The following is a 16404-nucleotide window of genomic DNA, read 5'->3' as shown; positions in this document are numbered from 1 at the left end:
GTTTTTTATTCTTTGCTAAATTGGATGCCTCCGAGAGAAGGCATATTCACAAATGAAAAGTGAAGTAAAAAGTTGTTATAAAAACTAAAAAGAAAACTAAATATAAAAATGCGTGGGGTGGGGCAAACCAGCATTTATTAGGTGCCTACTATGTACCTGGGCTAAGGTATTCTGAAGCCAAGGGGAAGGCAATGCCAGGACTCCTAGAAACTGAAATGTCAACCAAGCCCAGGAAGTGGGTGGCTAGGGAAGGAGGGAGACGGGCTCCTGCTCTTATTAGGTGCCTGCTGCGCTGCCCCCGAAACCGTTCCGTGGCCTCCCGACCACAATAGAGCAGGAGGCCTCATTCCGCCCCGCCGTCCTTCTCAAGTAGGAGCCAAGAACACGCCTGGAGAGTGAGCAAAGACCAATCCCAGTTCAAGCAGGTGAGCGGGGCCAAGGCTATGCGCGCGCCCCCGCCCCTTCCGCTTCCTGGGCTCGAGCCTCCCAAGGTCACTGCTCCCAGCCTAGTCCGCCGAGCCCCGCCCCCAAGTCCGCCGTCGTGGCCTTTGCCCTACTTCCTAGCCCCTCCCCTCTCTCAGGGCCGCCCTCGACCCCGCGGCTAGCGATTGGCTGCACGACGGCCAATGAAATGTGTGGGAGGCCGAATTCTCGTTAGCAGCCTCTGCTCTGGGACTCCGTCCGAGTCTCGCGAGAGCTGGGTCGGCCCACGAGATCCAGTGAGGCTGAAGGCGGAGGGTTCTGAGCTAGTGAAGGAGCTGAGAAGACCGGGTCTGAGCGGGAGCCAGAGCTGGAGAAGGAGAGGAAACAATAGCGTCTACAGCCATGTTCCGAGTTGCTCCAGCGCGCCTGAGGAGGGCTACGGTGAGGGGTCTCGGGTTAGGGGTCAGGGACAGGGTCTCTGACGTCGCCCATGGCCTAGCCCGATCGAGATCCAGAGCCGAATACACCCTGCGAGGGCTCCAAGCCCGGCGCGTGCACCTGTTAGGCGCCAACTGTGTGCCAAGGGCATGGGAGTGAGGATGGGGTGGGGTATAGACACTTTTGCCCTCTGGGCGGGCTGCAGACTGTGGGGACTGACGGAGAGACTACGAGGCCCGCCTCCCCAGTTGATTGGAGCTTACCCCCTCAAGCGATCAGCTCCCCCTGCCGGGGCAGATACTTTGTTTATTTTCCGGATAGTTTGCAACGGGAAGGACCCCCGCGGGGCCGGAGCTGCCAACCTTATTCCTTGGCCACTTAATGCCCAGTCTGTGGGGCACCTACTTGGATTCCCGATTCTAGACTGCCGCGGGGTGCCAGCCCAAAGTTCTTTTAGGACCCTAAGATTCATGCCATCTTTCCCTATGCTCTCAGGATTGGGTGGGGGCACCCCGGCAGTGACAGCTCTGGAATTCCCCTTGCCAGAGTTCTCATGACTTCTTGGAGCTGGGGTCGGGAAGCTTCGGGGTCCCTGACGAGGCCGCGAGATTAAAAGCTGTGTTCTGAATGACGCCTCCCAGTAATTCTTGTTCTTTAATTCCGAATATTCAGATTCTGCACTGGCAGGGCTGCCTGTCATCTTATGGACAGGAGGGAGGGAATGTCACACGAAAGTTTCCCTTCGCTCTCAGCCAGGCAGTCAGTATGAAGTAGGGATGCACACTTGTGCTAAAGGCCTGTGGGTGCTCCTTGTTGGCAGTGCCTGCCATGGGCTGAGTAGAAGGTAAATCTTGAATGTCGACTCTAGGCTGGTTAACTTAATACTGCTTAAACTGCCACATCTTGGTGCAGTGCCCAGAGTTGTGAGTAGTGCTACATTCATGTGTTTGGGGTCTTTTGGGAAAATGCATCAGATCATGGCAGATGGTCCTTAGTTGGGCAAGAGGGACAGGGCAAAACATCTGATTGTGTCTTGTAAAAGGATTAGGAAACTTATTAGCCTGTGGGTGAAGGGCTTGTTGGACAAGAATCATAACCAAGAGGAGGTGGTGGAACTCTTTAAACCATGGGTCACTTTTTAATTTGATCTTGCCATGTATTATACTTAAGGTATTATACCCATTTTACATTTGGAAAACCTGAGACTCACAAGGGTTAATCGATTTGACCATGGTCATACAGCTAGTGTCAGAGGCCAGGATTTGAACCCAAATCTCTTAACTCCAAGTTCAGGGCCATTCTATTATGCCAGGCCACGATAGCATTGGGGCTTTCATTATAAAGTTAAGGGGGAAAGAACAGAGATCTTTAGTCTGTTATGAACTTTTCTGCTCTTTCCTCAGTGCTTTGAAGGTTTTTTTTTTCCCTTTCAGCACAATGTGGTCTTCCTGTAATATTTATATTAAATAACTCATTGATAGAGAGGTTTATAGTTTCCCTGTAATATCCTGGTGAGAAAGGAAGTGGAGGACAGCTGAGCTGATCACTTCAAGTATTGTTTTCCCATCTTAGAGAGGAAATTCAGGCATAGTAGAGATTTTGAGCTAGGAGAGGCCTCAGAAGTCATCTAATTGAACCTTCTTGTTTTGTTGATGATTAGGACCCAGAGAGATTAAATGTGTGACATAGGATTTGGATCCTACTCTTGACTTCAAGACTAATTTCTCTCAGCAGCATACTTGTGGGTGTTACATGCATTCTAGCTAGTTGGGGGAGGGTTTTCTGCTTACACAGTAAATAAAATCCAGGAACACTACCACCCTCCCAGGTCCTCAGGCTCACAATCTAGGAGCTGACTTGGACTTCTTACTCTCCCTGAGCTTCTGCTTCTCCCCTTCTACCGATATCCAAGCTGTTGCCAAAGCCTGGGGATTTCACCCTACCAACCTCTCTTGATTACACATGCTCCTTTCTCTCCTCGGATGCTGCTACCTCTCAGGTCCTCTCCTCACATCTGGACTGTTGCTGTAGCCTGCTGGTAGGTCAGCCTGGTTGAGTCTCTCCTTCCTCCATTCAGTCATTGAAGTGATTTTCCTAAAGTGCTGGTCTGACTGAGTCACTGTTCTGCTCAGTAAACTCCTGTGGCTCCCTCTTGCCTCCAGGAACAAATACAGAATGCTCTGTTTGGCCTTCAAAGCCCTTCATAGCCAAGCTGCCTCCTGCCTTTCTCCCCAGCATGTATACTTCCAATCTAGTGACACTGGTCTCCTGCCTGTTTCATGAACAAGACCATTCTCTTAGGGCATCCCCCAGGACTGGAATACCTTCCCTACTCCACTCTGACTACTGATCTCACATCTAAAATCCCAGCGTCTCCAAGAAGCTTTCCCCTGCTCTGATTCCAGTGTTTTTCCTCTGGTTAATTTCACATGTATACTATATTTAGACTCTGCTTTGTATATATTTATTTGCTTGTTATTTCCTCTGTGAACTGTGAACTCCTTGAGGGCAGGGACTGTCTTTTGCCTCTTTTTGTATCTCTAGTGTGTAGCATAGTGGCTGGCACAGCCTGGCACACAGTAGATGCTTAATAAATGTTTATTGATTGATCCCTGTGCAAGGAATTAAAGGTAAAGTCAGGGTTTGAACTTCGGATAATTGTCTCCTCTGCTCCTGTCCCTAGCACTCTTTCCATACTATCTGAGTGCAAGCTTCTCAACTTGGAAATTTCAATTGGCTTTGGGAAGGTTCCAGAGGAATTTGCCCTTGAATTATTTTTAAATTTGGAAGTCACACAAGGAGAATCAGTCCCCCTCTAGTCATTCAGGGCCTATGCTAGATGAAATAAATTTGAATTACAAATGGATGAGAAAGGAACAACTCTGCCAAAAGGGGAAAACAAAACAGGCAAGAAGGCTAGATCTTTTCTCTCCCCTATCTCCCCATCTTAGAGTTTAAAATAAAAATATTAAATCTCTGTCCTCAAGGACAAATGGAAGATGCATGATGGGTATGAATAGGCTGCAGAATGTTAACAAGGAGAGATTTAAAAATTTTTTAATTTTTATTTTAAATTAATTAAGAATATTTTTCCATGGTTACATGGTTTTCATGTTCTTTCCTTCTCCTTTTCCCTCCTTCCTCCCTGAGCTGATGAGCAATTCCACTGGGTTATACATGTATCGTTGTTCAAAACCCATTTCCATATTATTAATATTTATAATAGGGTGATCATTTAAAGTCAACATCTCGAATCATATACCCATCAAACCACGTGATTAATCAGTTGTTTTTCTTCTGTGTTTCTGCTCCCACAGTTCTTTCTCTGGATGTGGACAGCATTCTTTCTCATAAGTCCCTCAGAATTGTCCTGGTTCATTGCCTTGCTGCTAGTAGAGAAGTCCATTAGTTCGATTGGGCCACAGTATATCTGTCTCTGTGTACATTGTTCTCTTGGTTCTGCTCCTTTTACTCTGTATCAATTCCTGGAGGTCTTTCCAGTTCACATGGAATTCTTCCAGTTCTTTATTCCTTTGAGCACAATAGTATTCCATCACCAACAGATAACACAATTTGTTCAGCCATTCCCCAATCCATGGATACCCCCTCATTTTCCAATTTTTTGCCACTACAAAGAGCGTGGCTATAAATATTTTTGTACATGTATTTTTCCTTATTATCTCTTTGGGGTATAAACTCAGCAGTGGTATGGCTGGATCAAAGGGCAGGCTTTCTTTTAAAGCCAACAAGGAGGGGTTTGTGAAAGTAAAAGTAAAACGTGGGAATAGAAGCATCTTAGCAAAAGTGAGTGTTAACCCAAATTGGACCTTGGTATCCCCAAGATACTAAAATTCTACCTATTATCCTTTGCTGAATGTTTTATGGGAAAACACTGATATGAATACACTAAGAGGTGGCCAGGGGCTCCTTCTGCTGTGTCCATTGAGGAAGTGCCCGAAGACAATTTATCTCAAACCTGTGTCCTATAAATTGTTTCAATCCATTATTCCCTGAATATTAACAGTGGAAATTTTAGATGAGTTTGTTTTCCAGAAAGATTAGGATTAGAAGCTGTATTTCAAAGTTTATTTTTAAATATTCTGTTCTGATCAGAGTATTCTGTTCTGAGTACCACATTTTAGGAAGAACTTTAACAAGCTAGAGTGTTGTAAGAGGGAGATTTTAGGTATTATATAGATATATATTTAAGGTGTGGCCGCCAGGAATCAATAATTCAGATTGATTCCATAATTAAAATAGACCCAAGTCAGGATCGGGTTTAAGGTAGTTTCTTTACAATTAGGAAGGTAGAAGGCAAGGGAAATAGAGAGGGAGAGGCTAGTCCGGGCCTGCAGAGAGGCCTGGATGGAGAGAGAGGGTTAAAAGGCTAATTAAACTAGATTATGCGCCACAAGGCCTTAGCAATCAGAGAGGCAAGAAGCCTACTTAAGGTAGAGTCTGGAAAAAGCCAAGGTAGGCTAAGGAAGTCAACCTAACTTACCCACGTGACAATTCAGAGTGGAAGCAGCCTGAGGACTCAGCCGAGATCCTTCATCACCAAGTTCAAATTGAGAACTGCCCTAACAGGAAATAACCAACATACTTGAAGAGATAGTGTCTCTCGTCATTTCCTGTGGGTCCACCTCTAATTCAAGTGGACAAATGGCAGTCTCTACACTGATTTGGACTGCCCAAAGGGCAGTCCCTTGTTCTTGATTTGTTACTTATTGTCACGTGTGGGTAACTCATCTCCCCTCCCCACTAAGGGAGGTGGGGATGACATTATCTTTGATAGCTAGAGTTTTAACTATGAATGGGCTAGAGCCAATTCCATTTACACAGTGTGTCCCAGATAGTAAGAGAATTAGATATAGGAATGACATTTCAGGCTCAGTTGAAGGACCTGGGGAACTTTAGCCTGGAGAAGAGAATCCTTGGAGGGATCCGATTATGTCTTTAATTGTTTGAATGTCACTTGTAGATCCAAAGTCATGCTTGTTCTTTTGGCTTGGTCCAGGACTATAGAACTAGGAGCAATCAGAGGAAGCTATAGAGAACCATGTTTTTGACTTGATACTAGAAAAACCTTGCTGTCCAAAAGTGAAGGGAGCTCTCTCAACCCTCATCACTAGAATCTTTATTGGCAAACTGGACAATCACTTGTTGGGTGTTGTAGATGGGATTCTTTCTCAGTTATTGGTTGGACTGGATGACCTTGGAGGTCCCTTTCTACCCAGAGAGTCTGGGAAATGGAAGAATTAAGTAAAGCAAGAGATTGCTCTAAAGATGGGGAAAGGGTTCCAGTTCTCACATTGGCTCAAGATGTAGCACTGAGCAAATTCTTTTAGGTTTCACATTCCATCTATTAATTAATATAGACATTTTGTATCTTCATTGAAGAATCTGAGAAAAAACTGACTCAATCAGCAGAGGCTGGACTTGGTGACTGTTAATTTGCAGTGTACCTAATCAGAATGTAAAACTTTTGGTTCTGGAGGGAAGACGTCAAAGAAAGGGGTTTGTGGAAGACCGTGAAGTAGTGCTTTCAAGATTATCAGAGTCTTCTGCTGGACAAATGTTAACTCTAAGGAGTATTTGTCAGAATCTATGGAAATACATACTGTGGTGAAAAGTGAAGCTTTGTCAGAGCCAGCAACTGGGCACTAAGGAGCAGGACTGTACTCTTGATTCATAGCAAAGCTGTGAAGACTAAAAAGTCTTTTTGGAAATGAGAATTGGAACCAATTTGGAGGGGAGAATTTATTGTATGAGGTGCATTTGATAAAATGATGCTGGTGCCAGAGTTGCTATTTAGGGACTTCCCTGTTTTAAAAATGAAGTAAATTGAGTGTGTTTTTAATGTTGGAATTAGTGTTAGACATTTTTATCTGAATTTCTGGTTGTCATGTTCAAAAAGCGTCATGATTATTGACTAAAAAGGTAAAAGATCGAGTTATTTAGTGTAAGTGCAGTAGTAGAATGAATTCTAGAACTTTAGAGACAGTTATCTCAACCCTTTTCATTTTATTGTTGAGAAGTATGAAGCCCAGAGGCTTTGTGAGTTGCCTAAGGTTGTGTTGCTAGTTAGTGGTAGACCTTTGACTAGATCTTCAGCCTTTCTAGTCCCTCATGCTACACTCAGCTGCATTATTGTAATGAATATTTTGTTAGGTTATTGAGACAGGGAAAAGTAACTTTTGAAAAATCATTTTGGGTAGAACTTAAAAGAGGAAAAAGTTACTAGCATGCCTAAAGATGACTTTTTTCCCTGAGGTTAAGGGAAAAGGAGACAATATGTCTATGTTTTCCTTGTGTGTCTATATTTAGTCTTTTCTGAGTTTGTTAAAGAGGTTAGAAATGCATTTTCATCTAGATACTCAGACCCCCAAAACCTAGCTTCTGAAATTAGAGACTAAGAAGAGATTAGAAGGTTTTTAGACCATTGTACATGATGGAAACTAGGATGTTTGAGGAGATACAAAAAGGAAAGTTAGTTACCAACTACAAGCACATTCATAGTTCCATTTATGCTCAAGGTTTCTGGGTAATTCTTTTGGTTGTTTTTGGACATCTGATAGAGACACGATATGTAGCCATTTTCCTCTTTAAAATTAAACATCCTTACCTTGGTTTCCCTTGCCTGTGCCCCTTGGCTACTTCTCTACATCTCTTCTTATTTCCTGGGGCCTTAGAGCTGGAAGTGATGGCAGCTTTGGCCCAGATTTGGCCCAGTCATTCGATTTACCCAAAGTCAGTCAGTTAGGGACACAACTAAGGTCTTCTGACTGCTAGGTCAGTTCAGCTTTCCATGTGTGGGGCACTATGTGAAGAAAGTCAAAAGAGTTCCTGCCCTCAAGGAACTTGCAATTTATAGGGGAGACAGGGTGCTCCAACTACATACAGATATAGATGGAGTAAACTGGAGACAATGTTCGAAGACAGGACTTTCCAACTAGATCAGCCTGATTCTACAGTTTCTTAGCAGTGGGACCATATGCATGTGACTTAATATCTCAGGGTCTTAGTATCCTCTGTAAAATGTAGAATTTGGACTCAATGCTCTCTCTTCAGGGATTTGTCCAGACTTGGGCTAAAGGAAAATCACTTTGGCAGCTATGTGGAGGATGGATTAGAGAGGAGAAAGAGACTTGAGGAAGGGCAGTAGTCTGGGTGAGAGGCAGTAAGGATCTGTACCAGGGTGGTGGCTGTGTGACTAGCAAGATGAAGATAGATTCCAGGAAGGGAGGTAGAAATACCTTGTTGCTATGGCATTCTACACTTGAAAGTGAAAAAAGTTTGCTTTCGTCTAGATTCATACTCTATCAGTTCTTTTTCTCTGGAAGCAAATAGTATTTTTAATTTTATCTTGTGTCCTTTGGGATAGTTTTGGATTGTTGTATTGCTGAGAATAGCTGTTATTTACAGTTGTTCATTGTATGATATTCCTGTCACTGTACAGTGTTTTCCTGATTCTGCTTATTTCGCTTTGTAGTTCATGTAGTTCATCTTTCCAAGCTCTTCCTGTTTTGTCATTTCTTACAGCACAATAGTATTCCATTCTAGTCATGTACTATAACTTAGCCATTCCCCCATTGATGGGTATCTCATCACTTTCCAATTCTTTGTCCCCACAAAAAAGCTGCTTTAAATATTTTTTTTTACCTACAAGTCTTTCCCCTTTCTGTTTTTTAAATCTTTGGGAAATAAGCCTAGTTATGGTATTGCTGGGTCAAAGGGTATGTATTATTCTATGGCTTTTTAGGCATAAGTCCAAATTGCTCTCAGGAATGATTGGATCTGTTCATAGCTCCCCCAGCAGTGCATTTATGTCTCAATTTTCCTACATCCACTCCAAGTTTTGTAATTTTCCTTTTCTGGCATAATAACCAATCTGATAGGTATGGGGTGACACCTCATAGTTATCTTAATTTGCATTTCTCTAAATAACAGTCATTTAGAGCATATTTTTGCTTGTCTAAAGAGAGTTTTACTTACTTTGTCTGAGAACTGTATGTTCCTATCTTTTGACCATTTATCAATTGAGGAATGACTTGTGTTCTTATAAATTCGATTCTTTTCTCTGTGTATTTGAGTGGTTCTTGGTTGAAGTCCTACCTCCTTTGCCCAAATGGTATATGATTTTTATTACATCAGAAAGGAATAGGGGAAAAAGGATGGAAAAAGAGAGCGATAGAAAAATTACTTTCCTTGCTAAGGCCGAAACCTCCTTATAGCAGGAGCCATCTATCTCTGTCCCAGAAGTCAATAGGCCTTATCCTTCTGCATGTAGCCCTTTTAAGTTCAACTAGTTCCTCCCTCTGTAGCAACATTGCATGCTGTTGTTCAGACCCACATCAGGGCACTGGAGACATTTAGGATGTCATATACCTGTTTAGACCGACAACAGCCATTTAGGTTGAAGTCAGAGGATGCCAGAGGATGCCAGGTCATGATGGATGCTGGGAAAGTTGGTGGAGCTATTTTTCCTTACCCATGGGAGTTATTCTTTTGGGATCTCTTTCAAGAAGTAATTGCTGGGTTCTTTGAGTTCTATTTTGCCCTCTGGTTCTAGAATATCAGGGCAGTTTTCCTTAATGATTTTTTTATTTAAAAAATTATTTAAAATATTTTTCCATGGTTACATGATTCATTATTCCCCCGTCTTCTTTCCAACCCCCCTCCTGAATCTGACAAGCAGTTCCATTGTTCAAAACCTATTTCCATGTTATTTATATTTGCAATAGAGTGATCTTTTAACAACAGAATCCCCAGTCATATTCCTATCCAGCCATGTGATCAATCATATGTTTTCCTTCTGCGTTTCTTCTCCCAGTTTTTTCTCTGGATGTTGATAGTGTTCTTTCTCCTAAGTTCCTATGTATGGTTCTAGGTCATTGCATTGCTGCTAGTAGTCTGTTACATTCGATTGTGCCACAATGCATCAATCTCTGTACAATGTTCTCCTGATTCTGCTCATTTCGCTCTGCATCAATTCTTTCCAGTTCACATGGAATTTTTCCAGTTCATCATTCCTTTCAGCACAATAGTGTTCCATTATCAGATGATTTTTTGAAAAATGATGTCTAAATTCCTTTATTGTTCATGGTTTTCATGTAGTCCAATAATTCTTAAATTCTATTTCCTGGATTTATTTTCCACGGCATTTGTTTTTCCCATGAGAGTTCACATTTTCTTCCATTTTTTCATTCTTTTCACTTTGATTGTTTCTTGATGTTTCATGGAATTATTAGCTTCTACTTGCCCATTGAGTGAGTACATTCTTTTCCTCAGTGAATTTGTGTGCCTCTTTTTCCATAGGGCCAATTCTATCTTTTGAGAAGTTTATCTCTTCAGTGCATTTTTGTATTTCTTTTTCATTTGGACAGTTCTGCTTTTTAAGAATTTCTTCTCTTCAGTGTATTTTAGTGCCTCTTTTACCAATTGGCCTATTCTGTTTTTTTTTTAGATAATAATTTCTTCAGTATTTTTTGTGCCTCTTTTGCCAAGCTATTGACTCTTTTTTCATGATTTTCCTGAATCACTCTTTTCTTTTCCAACTTTTTCTTCTACCACTTTTATTTGATTCTTAAAAATCCTTTTTGAGCTCCTCCATTAATTCTTTTTGGACTTGAGAATCATTTATATATTTTTTCTATAGGCTTTGGATGCAGCAGTATTGACTTTGTTGTCTTCTTCTGAGTCTACCTTGTTACCAAAATAACTTTATCTGTTGAGTTTCTTTTTATTTGTTGTTTGCTCATTTTCTTGCCTTTTTATTTTCTTTTAGTTTAAAAAACTGTTAAAGTTGAGCTCTGCAACTGGCATGAAGGGAGCACTATTCTAAGCTTCAGGTTCTTTGTGCAGCTGCCTTCGGAGCTGGCTTTTGGGATCTATCTGCTTTCAGTTCTTCCAAGGTGGTATGATGTGAGATGAGGTATGTTTATTACTCTCCCATTCTGTGTTCTGGTCTATGAGTAACCCCAAATATTCTTTTACCCCTTGGAACTATAATTGGGCTCTCTTGCTCCCCTGTGGCCACAAGTGCTTGTATATGCTACTACTTTTCCTCTCCCAAAATCCTCATCTCAGGACTGTGACCTGGATATGCATATGGGCAATGCAACAAGAATCTTCTACTCAGAGCCAGCAAAGTGATCCCTATAGTCTCCTTCTGAGCATTTGCTTGGCTTCCCCATACCATTTGTGACTGAGAACTCTGAAAGCCTTTGCTATTGCTTTAGCTGCTTCTGTGGCAAGTCCTGTGGTGGAGGCTGCTCTGCCCTTCTCCAGTGTACTAGATCTCTCATACTAGTCTTCTGAATTGTTTTATGCAGAAAAATTACTTCATTACCTCTTTTTGTCCATTATACTGTTCCAGAATTCATTCTGAAATGTTATATCATAGTTTTTTAGAGGGTAATTTGGTAGAGATCAGATAGGTCTGTTGACCTTCTCTGCCATATTGGCTCCACCCCCTAGAAAACATTTTAAAAAAGATATTTTTGTATGTTCTTTCAATAAATAGCTAATACCAACCTGCCTCTCAAAAGAGATTGAGGGGGCAGCTGGGTAGCTCAGTGGAGTGAGAGTCAGGCCTAGAGACAGGAGGTCCTAGGTTCAAACCCGGCCTCAGCCACATCCCAGCTGTGTGACCCTGGGCAAGTCACTTGACCCCCATTGCCCACCCTTACCAATCTTCCACCTATGAGACAATACACCGAAGTACAAGGGTTTAAAAAAAAAAAAAAAAAGATTGAGTTTGGGTTCTTGCCTTCAGTAGCTTATAATTGGGTAAAACCACCAATTTTTTAAAGTGTGTGAGCCTTGTATATAATTTAAAAAATGAAACAAAACAACCCAATATAGTGCAGTAGAAAGAACACTAGTCTGGGAAATTGACCTGGGCTGTAGCTGCTGCTCTACCATTTGCTAACCAGGAAGTCTTCTTCTCTTTAAAGGATGATGTTGGGTCATTTTATCTTTGTGATTTCTCTCAGTTCAGCTCTGTTCTATCATGCTGAAAATATTTTAAAAATAACATTTTTTGGGGTGGGATGAAAATGCTTGATTATAAACTTTATGCCCTTTAACAAATACAAATCTTCAAAGATGCACAAAAGGTTATAATAAAATCATAAACTTTAGTTAAAGTTTAGTAAAATATGCAAATTAACTAATAAAGTGATATCTAGTTCCTCTTGTTTGTTTATATCTTTTTTTTTTCCTTTGTTCAGACTTAGAGTGACCCTTCTCTGCTGATGCAGAGCATGTGACTATTATTTGTATTCTTTCATCAAGGACTCTTTCTTTGACCATCTTTATGCCTTCATAGGACCTGCCTTCTCTAGAGGAGAGTCCTTCAGGCAGTTTTTTTTTTCTGCCAAATCCAATTCCTTTTTTTGGTGTAAGGAATTAAGTTAAGGGTTTGACTAAATATATGTGAATTCTGAATTAATATTGTGGTTGCCAATTGAAAAATATTATAGCTCGAGCTAAAATAAAAATGACTTTTAGTAGCTAGCTTCATTTATTTATTTATTTATTTGTGTATTTATTTGCAAAGAGGTGGAAAGAGTGAAAGTAGAGAAATGTAAGAAGAGGGTAGAGAAGATGTCTAGCCTGTCACACTAAATGTTGCTCTGGTGCTGGCTCAGCCTGGCAGGGCTCATTAACCCTCAACTGGAGGACCCAGTGTTCTACCCACGAAGTCTCCTCCAAGAGGGGAAAGCCTCTCCAGAAGCCAGGAAAGGAAGGCCAGCTACTCACTCATCCAAGACAGACTTCAAAGAAGAACCAGGAGCAGTCCTCCTAGACGTAGTCCAAGAGCCAAAGTTCCAGTCTAAGCCGATTTACTAGGAGAAGATCCAAGCCAGAGATCAACGGAGCAGTTCCAAAAAGCCAAGGTCACCTCCAAGAGGCAAATCACCAGCTGCAGCTCCAAGCTGAAGACCCTTTGGTCAGGAAGTCCAGGACTTTTTATAGTCCTTTTCCCATGTCCCTTCCTCCACTTTACAGGAATCAATTGCAGTCTTTAAATTTGCCTAGCACTTCCCAGGGGCAGGGCTGTCACCTCTCATCCTCTGAGGGTGTAAACTCTTATCAAAGGATTCACAAGTTTCTGACTGATTGAGTTTAAAAGGATGGAGCTCTCCAAGTAAGTGATTTGTGAACTCCCTTACTTAGTGTTAAGTAGGGGTGTTTAAGTTTTTGGTTGATTAACTCAAAATAGACAAAGAGAATAAAGAATTTCTTTTCACATTGGTAATTAACAAAAAATAGTATCTTGAATTCTCTATATTTCTTGGTCAGTTTTGTTATTATAATGATGCTGTCTGCTAATAACTAAATGTCATTTGCCTTGTTTCTCTTTTCTGTGTGTTGGAAGGATACCTTTGTAGTACTTTTCAAAGTATTGAGAAAATTGCTTTTAGACATTAAAACTTTGATTTTGCGAAAAATTTTGTGCATATGTAATAAGTAAAAATATAAGTAGAACAATTTAAATGAGATGATAATTTTTTAGGAGGCCTGTTTTTCTTGTTTTAAAATATCCCATTAATAAGGCATTCTTATTGTAAGTTCATAATTTTACTTTTATTAAATAAAATCAGTTTCTTTTAAAAAATTGTAAGGGATTGAGCTACGATGGCAGAATAATGTAAACATTTTCCCCAAGCTTTCCCAATACATCCCTCTAAATAATAGTCAGTGTATTTTGGGAAAACAGAAAGAGAGGTCTTTGGACACTGACTGGGGTTGGAAATGGTCCATAGTGTGTGTGTGGCTAGAACCATCAGCTGTGAGCTTTGGTTGTAGCAGTGATGTTGGTATTTAAAAAATGGCAATAGTACCAGCAGCAATCAGCACCAAGGATTGAAAGAGTTTGAACAATTGGTCAGGAAGAGATTATCAGTAACCCTTGATGATTTTTGTTTGTTTTCACCTGCATTTCTATTCCAACAGTTCTTTCTCTAGATGAGAATAGCATTCATTTTCTTAAGTCCCTCAGAATTGTCCTGGATCTTTGTATTGCTATTAGTAGCAAAGTCTGTCACATTTGATCGTCCCACAATATTTCAGATATTACATATAATATTCTCCTGGTTCTGCTTATTTCACTGCATCAGTTCATGTAATTCTTTCCAATTCTTTCTGAAATTATCCTGTTCATCATTCCTTACAGCACAATAATATTCCATCCATTCAATTCCTATACCACAGTTGGTTCAGCCATTCTCCAATTGAGGGACATCCATTTAGTTTCCAATTCTTTGCCACCATAAAAAGTGCAGCTATAAATATTTTTGTACAAACAGGTCCTTTCCCATTTAAAAGAAAATCTCTTTGGAATATAGACCTAGTAGTGGTATTGCCAGGGACCCTTGATAGCACTGACTGTAGGACTGGGATTGCCTGTTAACTGGTTGCAGGTTGAAATTCTTGAGTCAAGAGGAGTGCTTCCAGAATCAAAGAAGCAGTGGCCCTATCTGAGTATAAGTTGCAGTTCTGGGATAAAGAAGAGTTGTACCTGTGAGAGAACAGGGGACCTTACCTGAATAAAAACTAGGGGATGACCTAAAAATTAAGCAGATCAGGCTAGATAGCCCCTCTTCTGTGGTGAAAGTAAGCTAAAGACACAGACTCAGAAACCTCTAGAAGCAAAGACTCAAAGAAAAGTACAGATTGAACACAAGCTCAACAAGAAATCCTACACAAGAGGGAAAAGGGGGATAAATAATTATTTTAGAAATCAAATAAAAGCAATAGAGGAAAAATTGGGAAAAGAAATGGAAGCAATTGAAGAAAATTACAAAAAAGAGAATTAACAGCTTGGTAAAAGAAACACAAAAATTACTGAAGAAAATGACTTCTTAAAAAAATCAGAATTGACAAGATAGTGAAAAAGAAAGAAAATTTCATCAAATAATTCCTTAAAAATTAGAATAGATTAAGTGGAAGCTAGTGACTCCATGAAATATCAGGAGACCAAAAAAGAAGAAAATGTGAAATATCTTTTGGGAAAAAACAACTGACCTGAAAAATAGATAAAGGAGAGATAAGTCAAGATTTATCTACCTGAAAGCCAAGATAAAAAAAAAAAGCACCTAGATTTTATATTTCAAGTCCTCATAAAGGAAAAACTCTTCAAGAGAACAAAGTAGAAATTGAATGAATCGACTCATCACCTCTTGAAAGGATCTCAAAATGAAAACTTGGCAATATTTTAGCCAAATTCCAGAGTTCTCAGGTCAAGAAGAAAATACAGCAAATAGTCAGAAAGATAATTCACATATCTTGGAACCAGAGTCAGTATTAAACAAAATTTAGCCACTATCATGATAAACGAATGGAGGGTTTAGAATATAATATTCTGGAAAGTATAGGAGGTAGGATTGCAACCAGGAATGTCCCTTTTTGCAAAACAGGGAAAAATGGATGTTTGGTGAAATAAAGGACTTTCAAATATTTTTGATAAGTTTAGTTTACCAGAGCTGAATAGAAAGCTTTATATTCGAGGAGAAGATTCAAGAAAAGAGCCAGGCCTGGAGAAGGGAGGTTCAAATGTGATCTCAGGCACTTCCTACATTTGTGAACCTGGGCGAGTCACTTAACCACAGTTGCCTAGCTCTTACTACTCTTCTGCCTTGGAACCAATTCTTAGTATTGATTATAAGATGAAAAGTAAGATTTTTTTTTAAAGTAACTATGAAAGCCATAATCATGTAATCAAGAAATCATAAACCTTTATAAGATTAAGGTTTACAAAGGAGAACATTTTACACAGAGACTGATCAATTGTGGCACAATCAAATGTAATAGATTTTTCTACTAGCAGCAATGCAATGATCCAGGACAATCCAGAGGAACTTATCCACACCAGAGAAAGAACTGTGGGAGCAGAAATGCAGAAGAAAAGTGTAGGATTGATCACGTGGTTTGATGGGTATGTGATTGGGGTTTTGGCGTTAAAAGATCACTACTGAAAATGTGAATAACATGGAAATAGGTTTTGAACCAATGATACATGTATAACCCAGTGAAATTGCTTGTCAGCTCTGGGAGGGGGAGGGAGGAGGGATGGAGGGATCATGAATCATGTAACAGTGGAAAAATATTCTTTAAAAAATAACATTATGGTTTACATTCCTATATGGGAAGATGATACATGAAAATCCTAAGAAAATTAATAATTAGAGCAGTTAGAAGGAGTCTACTTAGAGGGCATAGATGTGAGAAAAAATGGAGAAAATTATCTCAGAGAAAAGGCACATAAGGAACAGCTTTTACATTGGAGGGGGAATGGGCAGTGCTTTAACCTGTTTGAACTGGTTCAAAGAAGGAAGAATATAGAGTATTGTCCCCACATCTGTGATTTTCTCTTCTGTATTTCAGTTATCCTTAGTCAACCTGAAGCACTGTAGGTCTGCTCACAAAGTGCCAGAAATCCACCTGGGACAGTGGTTTGCACAATTTCTCCTGCTTCCTCTTCCACTTTTTTTTGAGAGAGAGAGAGAGAGAGAGAGAGAGAGAGAGAGAGGGGGG

General features: G+C 40.4%; 1 protein-coding gene across 1 annotated transcript in view; it reads left to right on the top strand.

The window, feature by feature from the left end:
- The first annotated feature begins 702 nt into the window (after nucleotides 1-702).
- The window catches only part of ETFA (electron transfer flavoprotein subunit alpha), a 75357-nt gene continuing 59655 nt past the window's right edge, over nucleotides 703-16404 (top strand). Inside the window, exon 1 of the mRNA XM_044659169.1 lies at nucleotides 703-864. Within this exon, the coding sequence (XP_044515104.1) occupies nucleotides 826-864 (39 nt within the window). The 5' untranslated portion in view covers nucleotides 703-825. The remainder of the gene's footprint in view (nucleotides 865-16404) is intronic.

The sequence above is a fragment of the Gracilinanus agilis genome, chromosome 2, assembly GCF_016433145.1.
Source record: "Gracilinanus agilis isolate LMUSP501 chromosome 2, AgileGrace, whole genome shotgun sequence".
In the NCBI taxonomy this organism is placed as follows: domain Eukaryota; kingdom Metazoa; phylum Chordata; class Mammalia; order Didelphimorphia; family Didelphidae; genus Gracilinanus; species Gracilinanus agilis.
Note: the sequence above shows the minus strand (reverse complement) of the source record. Positions and strands in the feature narration are given on the sequence as shown.